The following is a 14,060-nucleotide window of genomic DNA, read 5'->3' as shown; positions in this document are numbered from 1 at the left end:
GAAGATGTATTGCATAAACATTAATATAATAAAATGGCTACATTTGTGCTAACATGAAAAGAGCAGAGTTAATGGCACTGCCTCCATTGGTGATAAGTAGGAACTGCAAGAGGCACTGAGCTCATTATGACACACTGACTGTGAATTATCTGATCATCTGAAAACATCAATATGCACTAAAAGCATTTTGAATTATTTCAAAATGTAAGCTGTGAATTACATCTGTTTTGACCACAAATATTGTATGCTAATTAATTACCCTTTCATGGGAAATGATGTTCCCAGAGGCTTTCAGTGAAAGTCAATTATTTTCCTTTCAGTCCATATGGGATGACATATCTATTCGGCTAGCCTACTTGTGAAATTCCACTAGCCATCATCAAAATCTATATATTACTAAAACCACCATTCGTTCCATATATTTAACAACAAATGATAACATCAAATAAAAACAATTCCAGCTTTCGTTTCTGCCCTTTAGGCGACAGCAGTCACGTTTGTGCTATCATCCATTTTGACGTTGGCTTTGTGTGATCTTCAGAACATGTGTTTATAGCTAATCTGAGGCAAAAATAAATCGAGAATAGCTCAAATGTTATTGTTGCAGGTCAAAATGTCTCTGGGTCGCCAGCTGGAGTCCCTTAATTTGCACACCCTGATGGTTTGTCGCCACCACCTGAAATGTCCCTGCCACCATTGAAAAAAAACAAAAAACGCCAGTGACGTTTGCGTGCACGTTTGCGCGCCTGTAACCATAACGAGCTCGTGTAGTGATCATGAATGACACATGTTGGGAACCAAGGCCCATCCGCTCTCATTTTCGGGCGTACCGAAATTTGAAGAATACTGAAACATGGCGCACCGTGCGTGCGTGGGGGCAACCCCGTCTCAGCCTCCATCTGATGGCAGCATCAGGCAGTCCCGTGAAACATTTGCGTGGGAGTTCCCTTCACCGCCATGTCGGGATAGTGCACATCTCTCTCTCTCTCTCTCTCTCTCTCTCTCTCTCTCTCTCTCTCTCTCTCTCTCTCTCTCTCTCTCTCGCTCACTCTCTCCGGTCCCCCTCTCTCTCTCTCCGTGCATCCTCCCCCACATTAACAGCTTAGCACAGCAGCAGCAGCTCCTACAGCATCCAGCATCCAGCATCCATCCCTGCCTGCCTGGGGAGCAGCAGTCCTACCCGGCGCAGCACCGACGCACGGAGGGGGCGCATCATCCAAGTGATGCCACAGCACCAGTCGCATTTCGACAACAAATACCGAGAGTAGACCCCGAAAGGAGGGAGAGAAAACCCCGCTTCAGCCTCGAAGACAGCAACTGCCCATGAAGATGTCTAACGCTGACATCGTCTTAAACGCCACCGATAGGATGGTGAAATGTAAGTTAGCCTACATTTTGCGTTTGCTTATGGCTGTAGATATTACATAACATCTCCACTGTTTAAGTCCTCGGGTTTTTTCCCCTTGATGTTTGGCCTTTATTTTTCATGTCGTGCATTAATGGTGTATGCGGCCATCAGGTTGTGTTCGCGGTGATGGTGGGCTGCTGGGGCTTTGATGTTGATAAACAATCCGTTTCTTGCTGCACAGCCCCCGCGAAGATCGGGCTAGAAGCAGCAATGCAGCGAAAAATATGGATATCTTTTTTTTTTTTATTGCACACATTTATTTATAATTTGTAATCTTTGCTGTCACGATTTCACTGTAGCCTGGCTTTTGGCTTTGGGTAGGCATGATGGGGGGAAAACAGCTGAATTGCCGAGCTTGTGGTCGGAGCTGTGGCAGTGATGCAGCAGGATTTCACAGGCTTTGACAGGGCCAGTGGAAGAGGAAGAGTGCATGAAATTGACATTAATGGGGCTATATTTTACCGGGAGTGAGTCATGTTTTAATTGCATGAGAAGAGGTCCATAAGGAACCCCAAAAGCCGCATCAGTAGATGAAAAGAAGGATGTTCTTTTGAGGATCAATGGAGGATGATGAAGTGCTCACAGTTGTGCCATAACTCATTTGGAGCATGGATCAGCTCACAGTCAGCACTGAGCCTGAATATATTCACATTCAGTATCTTATTGTAATGGCCGAGTAGCTCAGTCAGCATTAACAACTTTGTCCTTTAGGCTTCAGAGTTGTGGAAACACAGGGAAGTCTGCACTGTTACTAATCTGTGACAATGACTGCAGGGACAATATGTTTAAGCTGTTACAATTGGAAAAATATGTATTTCGACTAACCGGTTTGAACCGTGAAATAAGGAACTGTATTGTCTTCTAAATGATGCACTGTCCTTTGTCCTAATGTCTGTAAAGTTGGTCTCATGGCATCATTAGGTGTTGTTTTGAGCAGGATCTCACAACCACGGAAGTATTGTGGTTATATCTTTGGCAAAAATAAACTGACATCCAGGCCTCTAGAAATATGTCAAAGTAAGGTTTTATATCAGCAAAGCAGCCAAGATTTCTGACTCAGACTTTTGCTTTTGTAACATGGTCATGTAACATTTAGGGGGTTTTGTGCAAGGTTTGAAACACTATCATATGCATTTGTTTGATTTGTATCTCCTCTGATGGCTCCATAACTTCATCCATGTCTTCCAAATCTACATTGATGGTTTCCTTTTTACAGTCCAAAATTGATAATCGTTTCAACACATGCATATCACTTTTCACTTATGTCCACATTCCTACCCTAATAGTAAAGTGAAAACAACTTTGATGCAATAAACTGAATAATGCATCCTTCTGGTGATTAAAGGAAGCTATCAAGACAATAGCGAATTGATGCGTAGAGACAGACAGTTCTTACAGTTGTAATGTGTGGCGCATGACGAAAACTACTGAACTTTGAAGCCATGAAGTTATTTTAATCTTAAACCACAATTCCTCGTTCCTTTCTTTCCTCTTACATATTTTTACCTGACACAACATATCTAAAGAGATACAATAACTGCTGGTCTGTGCAGTTTGTTTTCTTCAGTACTGTCACCCACCATGCTGTGGGCATACAGAGGCATATTCAGGTCAGTTATTTTAGGTATGAGGCCTAGTATACCTGTGAACTATCTTACTTTATTATAGCACAGTAGAAGGTCCTTGATCATGTCAGTCGCTGTATTCTGAAATGCAGTACATGAATGTGTCTCCTTTATTCTTTCAAGGTATTCAAAATACTTTTCTAAATAAATAATTACGCAACAGTGTGAAAATCACTGCACCGAGACATAATATGTCAACAGGCCTTGCAACAGGCTCACACATTCCCACAGTAGCAAGGATTGAACCGGGAGCTAATTAGCCAAGATAGCCGATTGGTTCCAACAGTTGAGCTGATATTGATGGTTTATTTATAGTTATGATGGAGCAATAGGTGGGTTTAGCAGAACCGATCTGCCTTTATATATACATGTAACATTAGTCAGAACATAAGTACATACTATAGTACTATATTTGCTTACGTCTTCAAACATCACATACAGTAAAGCATATCCCAGCTGTTAGAGCTGTAGGGTGTTGTTGGGAAAAAAGCAATGCAACATAATGTTAAAAGCTTGACACTTGGGTCTGTGTACTGTATGTTAATTAGAGCTCTTATAAGTACACGCTGTCGAGTTGGTCCAATCAGATGAAGCCATTCAGTATTTCCTGCCTGAACCTAGGGTTGCTCATTAGCAGCAAAAACCTACTATAAGCATTATTTATTTTATTTATGCAGCATGGAGATACTATTCTAAGGAAACTGTTTTTTAACGCATAGAGAGGTTTATACTCCTCAATATGATCGGAACATTTGACAGACGTCTACCACATGAGCATTTCCAACAGCATCTATGTGAACCTCCAATGCAAATTGCAGTTTTCCGTGGCAGCACTGGCTGTACTCCAACAGTCAGCTGCTGCTGTTGCCCGGCAACATACCGTATTTCATAGTTCTGCTCTGGTGCTGAGCAGAAGTCAGCTTTTCATCTCATTTCATCTTACCACACATCTATATCTGTGGACTTCTACATATGTGTGTGTCTGTAACATTCATTGTTAAAGATCATTTGTCGAGGGGTTTGATTGTATTTTTTCATTTTGTTATTATAAGTCGTTGTAATCTTTTACAGCTCCATTCTGCTTCAAAAAAGCAGCGTGTTATGTCCTTTTAAAAGCATATGCATTGGTTCAATTTCATTTCATGTTACTGTTAACAAGATGCCAGGCTTTAAAACTGAATTGGTATTGTGTGTCACAAAAAGTGACGTTTTTGCATTTTATTATCATGTACTTTTCAATCAGTGTTGTTAAAGCTTATTGGCTCATTCACTTCCTCTCATTTCCCATACAAATGTGAGACATATTTGGCAAAGTTGTATCGATATGCTGCTATGCTTCCACACAATCTATTAACCTAACAGAAACCTGAGTGGTGACTGTGCTGAGTATGGTATGTTGCACTAGCTGGTAAAGTGTCAAAGCACACATCACTATCACAGATACACACTGCACACTGCGAAATGTTTTGTGTCCAATTTAATAGACTAGCTGAGGCCCGCCTCATTATCCCAGGAGCAACGACTTTGAGATTTCTCGAGTCAAGCATTCATTATTAAAGAGCATTTTGATCGGTTTAAGCTTGAGCTTTGAGACTCTTCCTTTGTCTTCTCCACATTTGGCACTTGGCCCTGTTTGCAATGCACAAATCTGCCAAGCATACTCTTACTCCTGAATATATTGCTTCTGATGGCTTATGTCATGTGTACATATATGCAGGGATGGAGTAGAGTACTAGAATATTTTACAAGAAAATGTGCTCAGTAAAAGTAAAAAGTAGGTCAGAGTAAACATTACTGCGTAGCATTTTCAAAGGGGAAAGGCTGCTTGATGAAGATGATTACATTACATGATAGATCTATTAAATCAAAGTCCACCTTCAGGCTACAATCACAAGTGCATTCACATGTAAAAGCATAAAGATAATCACAAAGTGCTTATGTCTAAACAACAAATTCCTTTTCTATAGACGGCATGGAACTGGTTTATCAATTCTAAAAAACACAACATCCTACCTAAAGCCTCAAAAGAGTTAATGACAAAAGAGTATCAGACGATTAAACAAGAATGATTAATAATTAAGAAATTATAAGGCTACAGAAAAATAATAAAACCTGCCCCTTGTAGTTATTTTATTTTTGTAGGTTATGTTGATACTAGAGGCACCCCTTTCCCGTTTTTATGCTAAGCTATGTTAGCTCAGCTGAAGGACTTGAAAGCAGCACCAGAACAAGCATTTGTCGGAAATAAAAACACTCACTCTTGCTTGGACTTCTTAATTCTACATCTAAAATGGTGCATCAGAAAATCTCATTTAGCAATCACAAACCAGTTTTTACCTCAACATACTAAACGATACGATTCTAAGCAATGAAATGGTTGTTGACATCCTCTGAAGAGAGATCAGTTTTTGAAGTGCTCCTTAACTAGCTTAAGGTCAAACGCATCTATTTTCACAAAGCCTCTTTGCTCCTCAAATTGTGAACATGTTGAGCTCTCTTCTCTCACAGCTATGACAGGTATTATTGACACAAATAGCAGAAAGGCCTGACACGCCTCACTGAAGGTTAAAGTGAGACTGTTATAGTGGATCCACACTAATCATCAAGTCATATTTACATCTAGTAGGAATCCCAGTATTGCACATGTGGTGATTAAGGTAGATGCAGCCTTTTAAACTCTGCTGAGGTACAATTATCCACATTTTTATTGTATTATTGTGCCTTTTTGTACTGTTACTAATTGCTAAAGCCCAGGCCAGGTGCAATCACACCCCTCAGCCCCGAACACTCAGCCAGTTAATGTTAAAACTCAACATGTATGTTTTCCCGAGTGTCCAGAAGTGGTGCTCTTGTTTTTATTCACACAATGACTAGGAGTGTGTCTTTTATGATGAATTTTGCAACTCGATGTCAAGCGACTTAATTCACCGTTGATCTGAATTGTTTACAGACTTAGTTTTCTGTGTGAGACTAGTAGGTGATCAGTCGATTAATATGTTGCACCTGAAAGCTTGTAGTCCCAGTACACTGAGATCAGCACCAGATCTAGGAGATAACCTTAGTTTGTAGTAATGATCTTTGGTTGGATTTCACACTTTCACATGCAGTCTGTTATCTAGGTGAGTGGTGCATTTTAATAGCCACAGGCTTCAGAAATCCACAGAGAGTACTGGATGAATAGATTGCTTAGAAGTTAGCTGAGTTTTATCCAGCACTTCAAAAATACTTAGCAAGTAACCACACGTCTGTACTGGAATAACTGTCGGGATCTGACTAGGTGTGAAGGAATTCCAGTGACTGATATACTTGCCGTTTAATTGTATGTAAGGCATCCACCAGTATATTAAATTGGCTTTACTTAAAATGTTTTACCTTGCACCTCCGACCCACCTCTCAAATATGATTTCTGCATGATAATATATGTTGTGTATCTTATGAGTGGTTTAAGCCACTATTCTCTCAAGACATTGCCAAATAAAAAAAGGAATATTGTGTGTTTGATGTCTAGTACAGTAGCCATAGTAACCGTGATGTCGCCTGTGTTTAAATGTCACCATGTGCCTGTGCTTTGTCCTCAGCTGTCCCCTTCCCCCTGAGCCACCGCCTTACAATGAAGGAAGTGTTCGACTGCGAAGGGAAACCTCGCGTGGATCTCCTGAAGGCCCACCTCACCAAGGAGGGCCGCGTGGAGGAGGCCGTGGCGCTTAAAATCATCAGCGAAGGGGCCGCTATCCTGCGTCAAGAGAAAACTATACTGGACATCGAAGCACCAGTCACAGGTATTTAATAACCTCTCAGAGATATAGAGAGGTGAAGTCCCTCCCTTTCCGGGGGAGCTCCATGGGACCTTATAGAGAGGTGAAGTCCCTTTCCGGGGGACCTCCATGGGACCTTATAGAGAGGCGAAGTCCCTCCCTTTCCGGTGGACCTCCATGGGACCTTATTTCGGAAAAAGTATGCATTGAAGTCAATGGAGAGAGAAAGATTATCTTTCGATCCCGTTTGAATTGTGCCACGAATTACACATAAGATGTTTGTCAATCGAAAAGATAATTTTACAAGTCAAAAAAATAAAAATGTGTCGTAAAACTGTGAAGTAACACATTTTTTGTGTGAAACCGCTCAATGAACTACATCTCCCACCTCGCACCACACACCAAGACGGCCGTCACGTTGGAACATTTCACTTCTTCTTTCAGAATGAGGCGAAAAGTATTAAAAGAGGTGAAAATCACTCCAAGTCTGGGCACGTTGAGAGCTGTGCATACACACAAGGGGAGTTAGTCGGTTCCTAAGAGCCAGCATGCGGGACCGGTATTCTGGGATTTGTAGTATTTCTAGTTGCGTATTTTTCATAGTCTTATATTTCAACAGTTTTACAACAAACTGTGACTTTTTTTACATGGAAATTATTATTTAAGATTGACAAACATCATATGTGTAATTCGTGGCACAATTCAAACGGGATCGAAAGACAATCTCTCTCTCCATTGACTTCAATACATAATTTTTCGAAATAAGGTCCCATGGGTCGGAAGTAGATGGGCGGGACTTCGCCTCTATTAACCCAGGGCCAGTTATAAGGCCTCCCATTCTGGTTAAAAGAATTATAACTAGTTCGATTTTACACAACACGCTTCTTGAACTAGCGGTGGCCAATCTAATTTCTGATACCCACAGCTTCAGTGTGCAATGTTTTGGCAATTTCTAAAGTTTTTTCCAATAGCCCAAACCTACTCACTAGCTTATTTTTATAGTGTCAGTCCTGCAATACATTCCTATCGTCTATATTTTTTAGATTTAATTGTTTTGGCGAGTTGCGATTCAACTCACTGGCCTTGTTGGAAGCTGTAATTTGTTTCTATATGTTTTATTTTTAAATTAGAACTTCTGATCTCTCGACCTCTTCTCTCTCCATTCGATTGAGGAGAGAGTGACATATATATAAATGGGTAGCGAAAGAGTAGAGGTAGATCAATGTGAATTTCTTAGGTGAAAAATAGTCAGAACAAGTTGATATAACCCGAAAATAAATGACCTCTTTAATAAACTGCTCCATCTCTTAGTAGCTTCTTGGCCTTAATGTTACAGTGTTAGCATTGGCGAAACCTTTTGAATGGCAATGACAAAGAGCAACTAGTTTGAAAAAAGTGAAACATCTAGCAGCTTCCTCAATACTGAAATAGGTCTGGGTCTGCACAGTTGGGACATATTTTGAAACAAACACAATTTCCAGAAGTACATTTGGGACTTGAGTGTATCTGATATTTAGAGACAAGGCTTCAATTAAACGCTAATGTTGCTTCTTCTCTACTGAATAGGAAAGAAGTTCATTGTTTGCTCGCAAGTTAGCCAGACTGTGGCTTTCTTTTAGCATGTTGTGTGGTCAAAAAATCTAATATTGCAATTTAAAAATACAATTTGTGTGGTCTACATTTACAAATATTCACATTGCTAACATGCAGGTAAGATGTTTAACAGTCATTAACCATTAACCAACTAGCACTAATCAAAGACGTAGCAGGTAAAGGTTTGATGATCAAAATGAAAAACGATGTATCCTAAAGTGGACATTAATGCCTAAAGACAACATTTCTACAAATCTATGATGATCACGTATTTAAAGGTGGGATAGGTAATTCACTTCCGAAACGCTTTTTGTTATATTCCATGGAATGCTCTTAACATCCCGATAGTAATGAATATATTAAATGCTTTGATAATAAATACATTAAAAAATGTCATCTGTAGAAGCCGTGGTTACATTACATGTTACTTGTTAGACGCTATTATCCAAAGCGACTTACATACTCAGTACTGTGGGCAATCCCCACAGGAGCAATTTGGGGTGAAGTGTCTTGCCCAGGGACATAACGACATGCAGTGGGACTCGAACTTGGTACCCCCTGGTTCGAAGTCCAGCACTCTATCAACTGAGCCACAGCCTCCTCCGTAGTGCTGTAAAAAGCACGACCAATCATCTGAGCCGGCCCGGCTAAAATAGCTGGATGGCCTACCTGCCTGTCAGCCTTCCATCGGGGCACAAACTTATCTCGTGCCCTCATTGGTCATGTGTGCGTTCGTGCGTGTTGGAGGAGGGGCTCTGTAAGGAAGTCTGAAGGAAGGGGCAGATTTTTTTCCGGTTGTGTACTTTCCAATTCTAGCGCACTCGAGCCGGTTTCTCCATTCTTACTTACCCTACCTTTAAGGATGCTATTTTCTGAGAGTGTAGTAGAGAGGAGTAAAAGGCTGAAGACTGAGAATGCTTCTGTTTGTTCTAGTAGTACAAAAATAAACAAGCAACCTGACAGCAGCACAAAGAAGATGAAAAGCAGATTCGATTCGTACGGCAGGAAACTATTCTCTTATTTTGATCACATCAATCAGATCTCCCACAAATATGTGCTAGTAAATGTGCAAATAATTACAGCTTAAATGTCTTTCTTCATTTCAAACCTTTATTTATACAGATAAATCCCATTGAGATCATTGATCTCTTTTTCAAGGGAGACCTGCTCAAGAAGTTCCACATGAAACATAAAAACATAAACAGAACAACAAAAGGACATCATTCAGCATCATTTACATAATCATCCACATAAACAGGTACCAATAGCTTCTGATTGAGTAGCATCCAACCGAGCTTTAAAAACATTTAGTGGCACCAGATTGTTCAGTTTCCATTTCCTTTACAGACTATTCCAAGACAGAGGAGCTGCATCTAAAAGATGTCTTCCCCAAGACAGTCCTAGCAGTTGGCACCTTTAATAAAACCACAGCATTCGATCTCAGGCAGCAGCCACTTACAATTCTCCGTGAGATCAGGGAGCAGATATAAGATGGAAGTTTCCCTAACATGGCTTTGTATATAAAAATGTACCAGTGACCGAGCCTCCGTACAGTTAATGAAAGCAAACCAGCCCTTGCATACAGGGTACAGTGATGGGTTAATGCTTTACAGTTTGTCACAAATCTTAGTGCGCTGTGATACGCAGCATCTAACTTGACCAGGCAATTGGCAGGTGCATTCATATAGACCAGATCCCCATAGTCCAGCACAGGTAAAAAGGTCACAGTGACTTGCCTTTTCCTGGCCTCAAGCGAGAAACAGGACTTGTTCCTGTAGAACAGGGGTGTCAAACTCAATTTCATTGCGGGCCACATTCGCATTATGGTTGCACTCAAAGGGCCGGTTGTAACTTTAAGACTATATAAAAATACATATATAAATATTTAACATATATAAAATGATGTATTATATTACATTATTGGCTCTGTTGGATTATTATCGGATAGGGTAATACCTTCATAATTAACTACGTCTGAAAGCAGAAGTCTAGGGCAAATAATTGCAAGTCTCTTCAGTGAGAATGTCAAATTTGAGATGCATTGTGGGACATGTAGTTTATGGGCAACGTGCCTCTGTAAAGTAGCATGTAACCGTATAATAAAATCATATTTTTTTCAAGCTCTTGTGGGGCCACATAAAATGAAGTCGCGGGCCGGATTTGGCCCCCGGGCCTTGAGTTTGACACCCCTGCTGTAGAAGAACCCTAGCCTAACCCTCAGCTTTTTAAGCAGGTTATTGACATGAAGTTTAAAAGTGAGACAATCATCAAGCCAGATACCAAGGTATTTGTAACAGGCAACAACTTCAAGTTTTATTCCTTGCGTAGTTACAATATCTCAAACTTCTTGAAAGCAAGTTCAGTGTTTATCTGAAACAAAGGTGACAAATGGATGAAGTGCACATTGGATGAAGTGCACATTGATTTAGAAAGAAGTCTAAAGGCTCCTCATCTTGACTAGCGTAAGGAAAATGGAGGCTTTATGTATTAAGAATGACAAATGGATGATTAACCGAGTATTGTGTACAGGCATTTGTGAGTGTGGAGGTCTGTTTTATGTCTTTGTGAGCCTGAGTTGTGTTTGCATGTCTCTGCAGCTGCGTGTGTGTAGTGATATATTATGAGGCGTTTATGCACTGGTGTTCCACGGGTGTGTGTGTGTGTGTGTGTGTGTGTGTGTGTGTGTGTGTGTGTGTGTGTGTGTGTGTGTGTGTGTGTGTGTGTGTGTGTGTGTGTGTGTGTGTGTGTGTGTGTGTGTGTGTGTGTGTGTGTGTGTGTGTGTGTGTGTGTGTGTGTGTGTGTGTGTGTGTGTGTGTGTGTGTGTGTGTGTGTGCGTGTGTGTGTGTGATTGCTTTAGTCACACAAGCAGTCTCCCACTCACGTTGCTCTAAGCTTTGAGTGGGCGAAGGCCACTGTGGAGCTGATAGGGGAGACAGAAAAGAGAGAGGAGATGGAGGATGAGTAGGAGAGAAGGAGACAGAGGAAGATGATAATGAAAAATTGAAGGCAGTGAGGAAATGAGATGTAGGTTTGCACTCCAGAGCCATAGTGTTCACTGCAACAACAAAAAAGTATGTATCTCCCCTGGGGGTTGGAGCTGTTTCTACCTCTTTGAGGGCAGAGCGTCTCAGTCCTCTGCAGAGGTCTTTCAGCCGGAGACGACCTACGGACAGGGGGAATTCAAACCATTATGTTCCTCTGCAGATTCTTTAACATTAGCAGTGCTGTAATGCGGATGTAATAAATATTCTTGCTGGAGGAATATGCATATTGTTTTAATATGCTCTTGTGCTGCTATGTTGACTGTGAAAGGTGAAGTTCATCGTGTTTCAGCTTATAGAGAGCGGCCAGAGACTCGTCGAATAACACACATTATTCGTTATAGTGACTTTGTGAATGTTCTCAATGGAATGAGCTGTGAAGTGTGTCGGGAAAGGCTTGCATTCAGACGAAAAATAACGTAGCATGCGCATAGTTGCAACACATGCTTGAGCAAGCATACACTATGATCTGTATTACACAGCTATTGTTATTTACGGCGGTGTTTATGGTTACATAACATCTATATTTCAAAGTACGTTATTAATACAGCTCACTGTAAGTTTGCTGCTTTGATATCTTAATAGAGGAATCCTAACAAACACAACATATCATCTTTATCAAATGAATTATAGAGATATTTGCTGTATTATTTATATATACAGAATATTCGATCTCTTGCTCTTCTGGAAAATGCAGACATTACAACCATCCAGGATCTTTTTTTTGGAAGGAAAAACATCCTGGTGAAAATACATGTACAACTGTGTACGATTATGTGTGAGTCGTAGCCACAAGAGGTTACAAGTAGCTTCGAGGTGTACTGATGCTGCTGTAGTTGTTTCACTAAAATATTCCAAAATAACCGAATGATACCGCTGAACATGATTGTGTGTATCTCTTTGTCCCTCACATTCAATATTCAATCAGGTCCTTTTGATTCTGTAACATCTTCTGTCTCTTGGTTGTGTTCCAGTCTGTGGCGACATCCACGGGCAGTTCTTTGATCTCATGAAGCTGTTTGAAGTGGGAGGATCCCCCGCCACAACACGGTACCTGTTCCTCGGGGACTACGTGGACCGTGGCTACTTCAGTATTGAGGTAAAACCATCAGAATATCATTAACATGGGGGATACAAAGCTATAGTCACTTTAATGTATTCAGCTTGTCCTTAACACTCTTATGTATTTGTGTTGGCAGTGTGTTTTATACCTCTGGTCGCTGAAAATCCTCTATCCAAAGACACTATTTTTACTTCGTGGAAATCATGAATGTAGACATTTGACAGAATACTTCACCTTCAAACAAGAATGTGAGTACCTCTCAGTATATATTTGTATTGTGTATATATGTGTCTCCGTGTATTGCTAATGTCATGTGTAGCCTGGAGCACTTCTGGTAGAGATTGCAAGTGATGTCCGTCTGAATGTCAGGTTAATTCAGCATGACGACAAAACAGATTTTGTGGTGATGTTATTTATTTATTTTTTGTTCCTTTCCGTTGACTGTCAAGCGGGAACTAAGTATTTTTTTGTAAGTTTTTGTGTTTTTCTTATTTTCCTACGATACTGTTATGATTGGCTGTGAATACGGAAATATGAAGAACAGACCATCTATTTCTCTTTGTTTGAATTTCTTTAGAAAGGGGCAGGTAATATAAGATTATTGTAATGTCCCTGCTCCTTTTCGGGTATGGTGTGTGTATAGAGAAATGTTTTGTAAACAATTGTTATACATTAAGTTGTGCATACCAGGAACAGAACAAATGGGAAAAAATGAAATGAAAACACGGGATGGGATGTCAGTCAACAATTGGAAAACAAATGAATGCCTAGTATGTGTACATGAAAAAAAAATCAGTATAACCAAACAGAACTTCTTTTGTTTTCTATATTTCTATAATAACCCATTATAAGTTCTCAAAAAAGAAGATTCATCAGCATTTTCCAATGTCAAAGCTGTCAAGAACAAACAAAGAACATGCTGTATTGATTTCATGTGTCCTCTGTCAGGTAAAATCAAGTACTCAGAGCAGGTGTACGACTCGTGTATGGATGCGTTCGACTGCCTTCCCCTGGCTGCACTCATGAACCAACAGTTTCTGTGTGTCCACGGTGGGCTCTCACCTGAAATACACACCTTAGATGATATTAAAAAGGTAACAACATACCGTCTCGGCACTATCGTCTATTTTCTTGAAAGAAATGATCAGTTTTTCAAAGCTGCATCTCTGCTTCTTCATGTTAAGTTGGACCGGTTTAAGGAGCCGCCGGCCTTTGGGCCCATGTGTGACCTGCTGTGGGCGGATCCTCTGGAGGATTTTGGCAATGAGAAAACCCAGGAATATTTCAGCCACAACACGGTGCGAGGCTGCTCCTACTTCTACAGGTGAGCTGTTCTTCTTCCCCGCAACATATTCACACCCCCTGGATTATTATGTCCATACCTAGATACTTGAGACTAAGCTTTTAAATCCAACTTTACTACGTTACCAATTGTTTGAATCGTTGGGTTTTTGACTAATTGTATTGCAAGCACGATCATCCAGTATGTCAAGTGTCTCTGCTTCCATTAGCTTGACACATATGGCTTGTTGAAGATCTTATTAATTGCAAACTTAAAAATCCTTCAAAAATAAA

The 14,060-nt window shown here is 40.5% G+C and overlaps 1 protein-coding gene across 2 annotated transcripts in view; it reads left to right on the top strand.

The window, feature by feature from the left end:
• Positions 1-1,074: 1,074 nt before the first annotated feature.
• The window catches only part of LOC117459018 (protein phosphatase 3 catalytic subunit alpha-like), a 29,601-nt gene continuing 16,615 nt past the window's right edge, over positions 1,075-14,060 (top strand). For both annotated transcript variants that reach the window (XM_034099848.2, XM_034099847.2), the window contains exons 1-6: positions 1,075-1,378; positions 6,612-6,812; positions 12,397-12,521; positions 12,622-12,733; positions 13,434-13,579; positions 13,670-13,809. In XM_034099848.2, the coding sequence (XP_033955739.1) occupies positions 1,324-1,378; positions 6,612-6,812; positions 12,397-12,521; positions 12,622-12,733; positions 13,434-13,579; positions 13,670-13,809 (779 nt within the window). In that variant the 5' untranslated portion in view covers positions 1,075-1,323. The remainder of the gene's footprint in view (positions 1,379-6,611; positions 6,813-12,396; positions 12,522-12,621; positions 12,734-13,433; positions 13,580-13,669; positions 13,810-14,060) is intronic.

Source organism: Pseudochaenichthys georgianus, chromosome 14 (genome assembly GCF_902827115.2).
Source record: "Pseudochaenichthys georgianus chromosome 14, fPseGeo1.2, whole genome shotgun sequence".
Classification (NCBI taxonomy): Eukaryota; Metazoa; Chordata; class Actinopteri; order Perciformes; family Channichthyidae; genus Pseudochaenichthys; species Pseudochaenichthys georgianus.
This window is presented reverse-complemented; position numbering and strand designations above follow the sequence as displayed.